This window comes from Myotis myotis, unplaced genomic scaffold (assembly GCF_014108235.1).
Source record: "Myotis myotis isolate mMyoMyo1 unplaced genomic scaffold, mMyoMyo1.p scaffold_m19_p_18, whole genome shotgun sequence".
NCBI classification, from domain to species: Eukaryota; Metazoa; Chordata; class Mammalia; order Chiroptera; family Vespertilionidae; genus Myotis; species Myotis myotis.
Window position 1 is genome coordinate 13,686,496 of NW_023416322.1, and position 6,268 is coordinate 13,692,763.

General features: G+C 55.5%; 1 protein-coding gene across 1 annotated transcript; it reads right to left on the reverse strand.

Annotated features, from left to right (window-relative positions):
* Positions 1 to 325: 325 nt before the first annotated feature.
* Positions 326 to 2,917, reverse strand: RD3 (retinal degeneration 3, GUCY2D regulator). Its single transcript, XM_036342453.1, has 2 exons — positions 2,532 to 2,917; positions 326 to 620 (listed from the first exon to the last, which is right to left on the reverse strand). Exons 1-2 carry the CDS (start codon positions 2,825 to 2,827, stop codon positions 326 to 328), a joined length of 591 nt encoding a protein of 196 aa, XP_036198346.1. The 5' UTR covers positions 2,828 to 2,917.
* Positions 2,918 to 6,268: the final 3,351 nt, after the last annotated feature.

The window sequence follows — 6,268 nt, forward strand, 5'->3', positions numbered from 1 at the left end:
AGATGGGGTGAAGGGACAACCCTGGAGTCGGGGTGAGGACTCAGGTCTTGGCAAAAAGTCAGGGCAATTCTTCCTCTTCCGGCCAGAAGCAGAAGGTGGGGCCCTGGTCTGTCTGCCAAGACCCAGGGGACTGAGGGGGCCCAGCAGCAGCTCCAAGCCCTGACCCTGGGCGGGCTGGGTGGGCAAGGGGCTTGCTCCATCTGACAGGGGTGCCTTGGGATGGGGCCGCCCGTGGCCGCGTGGCAGGAGGTTCCAGGACCTGGGATGGTCATAGGCCTTTCACACCCTCCCACAGGTAGCTTTGCCCCTGGGCAGGAGCAGGGGGTCAGTCCTCCTGGGGCGCCCTGAACTCGGGCATGCTCCAGGTCCGGGGCGGGGGCCGTGCATCCCGCTCCACGTCCTCCGAGATGGTGGGGATGTCGCTGGCGAAGGGAGCGATGCGCGTGCGGGTCTTGAAGGTGGCCAGCGCCAGGCCGCGGGGCCGCAGGCTCCACTGCCGGGTCAGCCTGCGGGCCTCCTCCTCCTGCTTCGTCCTCTCCAGCACCTCCCGCAGCACCGAGAGAAAGAGCGGAGACACCTCCCGCACCTCGGGCTCCTGCTCCGCCAGCAGCTGCCGGAACCTGCAGGGAGGGGCGGTCACCTGGTGGTGGCACCTGGCCTCAGGGGCTTCCGTGTGCACCCCCAAGGTCAAGTCCCAAGTCCCCCACCTCCTTGTTGCCCCAGCCCATCCCTAGTTCGAATCCCAGCTCTGCCACTTGTGGCCTCCATGAGCCTCAGCTTCCACGTCTGTAAAGTGGGGTCACAGCCACCTTTTTGTGGTGTAATGAGCTAACATGGAAAACCCTGGCACTGGCCCCGGTGATCCACGTCGGTGTGGTGCGGGGAGCGCACTGCTTTCACCTCCCAGGATATGAGGCTTTCCGGCTCACCCCTCCCTCCATTCTCCACTCTCCGCCCACTGGCCAGAGCTGTCTCTCTGAAGTGTGTGTCCGGTTCGGCCACTGCCCTGAGGTTTTCCTCCCACCACTCACATGGCTGTTTGCCCATGCACACCGGGTCCCCTGCTCTGTCCCCATCTGTGCTCCAGCAGGGAGTCTCACAGGTGCCCTCAGCCCCGGGTTCTCTGGCTCCTGCTGGTTTCTCTGCCTAAAGGGTCTCTGCTGGGTCTCAAGAATGAATGGTAGTTACACATCGTTTACTACATATGAGTCAGGACTGCTCCAAGCTCTCAGCAGGGATGGGAGGCAGCCAATGTGACAGGACCATCACCATATGTATGCCCCCAGGCTCCTGTCATGTATGAGGTGTGCTTTGCCAGGTTAGATTCCCTCATCAGCACCAGCCCCCCAAGACTGACCCCTACCCCTGTCCCCAGGGTGCTCCTGGAAATAGATACAATCGGGGGAGGGGGCCCCCATGGCACAGAAAAGTGGAGAGGTTAAGGTTCTCAGCCTGGAGGAAGAAGTGGGAGGGAGTTACAAAGACAACAAAATCCAGAGGGCATGTAGACAGAACTGGAGAAGAAGAGTTTTTAAGGGGCATTTCAGAGAAAAGGGTGTACAATAGATACACTCGTTAAAGATGGGTGAGAGAAGCCCGGCCAGTGCGGCTCAGTGGTTGAGCGTTGACCTATGAACCAGGAGGTCATGGTTCGATTCCCAGTCAGGGCACATGCCCAGGTTGCAGGCTCGATCCCAGTGTGGAGCGTGCAGGAGGCAGCCGATCAATGATTCTCTCTCATCATTGATGTTTCTCTCTCTCCCTTTCCCTTCCTCTCTGAAACCAATAAGAAAAATAATATTAAAAAAAAAAAAAAAACATGGGTGAGAGGAGATTCTGGGGATCTAAGGGGAGGATTTTAAGATGTTTTATGTGGATCTGTATCTCTTTACTAGTGTTTGAGAAATGCAGATAAAGAAACTGAGTTACTTCTGAAATGGGACTAATGCTTCTTTGACTTCAACAGGAATCCATCTGATGCTGGACTATGTAGGTCATGGTTTTGTTAAGGTTACACTTATATTCAGGAATATTGTTGTACCCACGCTCTTAATGTTCCGTGCCCTAGGGCTCTGCAACCCCTTACACACACACACACACACACACACACACACACACACACACCCCTTAGGCACGCTAGTTTGAAATAGGATAACTGTTATTTGGGAAAACCTCTCTAAGAAGGTAGGGTGGAAGATGAACTAATGGAGAAGGACCCAGCTTGTTAAAATCCAGGATAATAACCATCAGGACCGGGAGATCAGAAAGTTAAAGGCCTGGGGTTCTCTACTATCAAAACTCATGAGCCTGGACCCAGGAGCCACCCTGCCTCCCTCTGAGCCCCTAGCACAGCCTGATAGTCCAGGGCCTCTTCCAGATTCCTCCTCCTGCCTTGCTTCTTCTAACAGACGATGGGTCATCCAGGCCCCCTGGCCCCAGTCCTGGTAACTCCAGGCCCTGCCACTGCAGCCACCCTCCCTGGAGCGAGCCTGCAGCCCAACAGCTGGGCCCCATGCCAGGGCCAGGGTTACCTGAGGATGGCGGGCCCACAGTAGGACGGGGGGATCTTGGCGCAGACATCCTCTAGTTGCAGCCGCTCACCAGGGCTGAGGTCGTAGGTGGCCCGGGGCGGGCTGGCCAGCCAGCTGTAGTCCACTCCGGTGCAGATCTTCCTGCCCGCACTGCTGCGCTCCCGCTGCTGCCTCTCGGCCTCGCGCATCTGCCCCGCCAGCTCCATCATGAGTGTCTCCAGCACCATCTCAGCCGGGCTCCGGGACGACAGCCGGGGCAGGGCCTCGTTCCACCGGAGCCATGGGATGAGGGACATGGCCCCCTGGCCCTGCTGAGACAGGGCAGAGTGCCTGTGTCTTCCTTGGGCCCCTCTGCCGGTTAGGGTGGGAAGAGCAAGGAGGAGGGAGGAGAGTTGGGATCCCAGTAAGAAGATCTGCTTCGTCCTCACAGCTGGGTGGCCTCAAGTAAGTCGCTTAACCCCTCTGAGCAATCATTTCTAATTCTGTAAGACAAGATGGGGCTGTTGTGAGCTCCGATTGTGAATAAACGTGGCATGTTCTAAGCACCCCATAAAAGTGAGATATATCCATGATTATAGTAATCCCTAAAACATCCAGATGATTGAGCCCAGAGAGACTGCCTCCTGAATCCCTGCTGACGCCAAACAAAGAAGGAAACCTACTGTGGATGGTGAGCACAATCTTATCCCTATGACTGAAGGGCAAAAATTCACACACACAATACAGATGCTTACATACTACTATGTCAACCCAACAGGAAAATACCCTAAGTTTCTAAACGTCCCAGCCTGTGGCTGAAGGACGCTTAGAATAGTATGGGCTTGACATCATCCTGCAAAAGACATAACTTACCTTCCATTCATTTATTCATTTACCTCTCATTCATTCATTCATTCATTCATTTGGGAGCACTAATCCAGCACCGTGTGCACATCTGTGCAGGACCACAAGTGGGAAAGCCTGTCAGGGGCCCTGCTCTCCAGTGACGCAGGGCGTGATGAGTAAGAACCATCACATCAGTGGAAAGAAGTCGACATGGCTGGTGAAGCACAGAGTGGGTACGGCCGGGGGAGGGAAGGAGTGACTCCAGATGATGAAAGGGACCACAGAAGGCTTTGTGGATGAAAGGGGTGAAGGGTGAGTGCGGCTTCAGACACATGGACTGAGGGAGAAGGTTCCCAGGTGGAGGGCCCCAACCTGGTCTGCAAGGAGCATCAGGTGTGAAGGCAGGACCCTAACCCATCAGCATATTCCCACAGTCCTGCTCTGGGAATATGGGTTTGGTGACTGACTGACTGACTGACTAGGTCCGTGGTCGGCAAACCGCGGCTCGCGAGCCACATGTGGCTCTTTGGTCCCTTCAGTGTGGCTCTTCCACAAAATACTACGTGCGGACACGCACGTACAGTGCGATTGAAACTTCGTGGCCCATGCACAGAAGTAGGTATTTTGTGGAAGAGCCACACTCAAGGGGCCAAAGAGCCGCATGTGGCTTGTGAGCCGCGGTTTGCCGAGCCGCAGTTTGCTGACCACTGGACTAGGTGAATGAATGAATGGGTGAATGGGTGGATGAGCTGCCCTTTCAGGCATGCCCCGCTGCCTGTCAGGGTTTGTGCCTGACAGCACTGAAGGTTAAGTGCCACTCCTGGACTAAAATCTGAGTGGATCTCCGAGGTGCCCCAGCTCCCCTTTCAGTGCCTTTTCCCCTCCAGGGGGCTCCCCTTTCTCTGAACCATTAGTCCTCTTCCTGCCCAGACTCCCCTGGTGCGGAGTAAAGAGATTCCATGAGCTCAGTCTCCACAGCTTGGCCGTGAGGCCTGTGTCACCTCCTGAGGACACACAGGCTTTAGGCAGCCCTCCCACCTCTCTGCACCCACAATGCTCAGCCCACAGACATGAATTGTTCATGCTGGAGAATCAGGCACACATGGGAACATGATTACGGGGTAGAAGTCGCCTTCTGGAGTGGCACAAATCAAATTGTCTCCTTACCCATGGAGACTTCAATAGCCAGTTCCCTTAGCAATCATCAAAATTAGGAAATCTGAAAACCGTTCCCCTCCACGCAGCCTGAGCCTGTCACCCGAGGGGGCCTCAGATTCCACCCGGAGTCCTCCTGGGAGGCGGGAGGGAAAGACCGACCGGCAAACCCTCCTCTTGGGGTCCAGGCAGTAAGGGCCTCCTCTGCTCAGTCCTTAGCCACGCCGTGTGTTCAGAATACCGAGGCTGGGCAGGAGCATGGGGAAGGGGCGATGGGGTGGGCCGTGGGCCGTCCTGAGCACCAGGGGCCTCTGCCGAAGGCCATGGGATTCGATTGCTTCAGGCAGAAGGAGGCCTTGTATGACATACTACCCTTCCTGGAGCGCCTGTGTTTTAAAGTACATGGGTCAGCCAGAGTATGGAAGCAGGAACAGGCTGTTGAACCTCAGAGGGAAGGCAGGGGAGGGTGGGTGGGAAGAGGTCAACCAATGAACTCGTATGCATGTATGCATCACCTGTGGACACAGGCCGTGGGGTGGTGAGGGCCTGGCGGTGAGGGGAGGGGGAGTGAGAGAGTGGGCTGGAAGAGGTTAATGGGGGAAAAAGGAAGACCTATGTAATACTTTCAACAATAAAGATTTTTTACAAATTAAAATAAATAAAAAATGATGAGTATTTCAATGCCAAATAAATATATACAGTACTTGGGTCAGGTTGATGCCTAGCACCAAAAGGTGTCATTTCGAGGGTTCATTCAGCCCCCTGAAGGGTACTCCAAGTATGCATGGGTCAATAGTGCCCACAGGGACTAGGGACTGTGCTGGGCCATTCCACAGCTCCCTGCCTTCATCGGTGTCCCTCCCTCTGCCTAGACCAGCGGTTCTCAACCTCCTGGCTCTTTAAATACAGTTCCTCATGTTGTGACCCAACCATAAAATTATTTTCGTTGCTACTTCATAACTGTAATGTTGCTACTGTTATGAATCGTAATGTAAATATCTGCTATGCAGGATGGTCTTAGGTGACCCCTGTGAAAGGGTCGTTCGACCGCCAAAGGGGTCGCGACCCACAGGTTGAGAACCGCTGGCCTAGACACTTATGAAATAAAATAAGTACTTCTTTCTTCTTGTCAATATACCTTTATAGCAACTTGGAGGGTCAGGCTTCAACTGGGGGTGTTTGGCCTCCTTCGAGTTCTTCGCTGGCACGTGGCAGTGTGGGCTGAGCCAGCTCCCAGCCCTCAGCCTGCCCCCCTCACCTTCTCACACCCTGAGGAGCCTTGCAAACAAGCATGAGACACCCCAGCCTTCACGTCCAAACCTTACCCACGACCCTACCAACAGCTGCCCCTTTGATGCCCTCAGGCTGCTCCACACTGGTGATGCCATCCACCCGCCGGGACTGGGCCCGGGGAGGACACCTGCTCAGGCTCAGGAAGTGGGCCTGTCTGGGAAGGGATTTCGATCTCAGTACCTAAGGCCTGATCTAGAGAGGAAGTGACCCCAGGATGGACACATCTCCTTAATCTCCCAGACTCCTCTCCTCAGGTGTGGCTGGGCCAGAAGAAAGCCAGAGTGTAGGCCGGGGAGGGGCCCTCCTCCCAGGGTCAACCCACATCATCAGACGGCAGGGACTGGGTGGGGTGACCCCACACGAGTCCTGGGCTCGGTGAGTGCTTAGCTTCTCTGGCCCAGGTGGTGGGGTCTCAGGGGGACAGGGGCGTGTTCTGAATTTTCTCCTTCCCCAACCCCCATGCT

What these genes read in the sequence shown, in the direction of transcription:
- RD3 (XM_036342453.1), bottom strand. Translation starts at nt 2,827, where the DNA reads ATGTCCCTCATCCCATGGCTCCGGTGGAACGAGGCCCTGCCCCGGCTG. An exon ending in TGTGGGCCCGCCATCCTCAG is followed by an intron (nt 621 to 2,531) that starts GTAACCCTGGCC and finishes CCCTCCCTGCAG; the next exon opens with GTTCCGGCAGCTGCTGGCGG.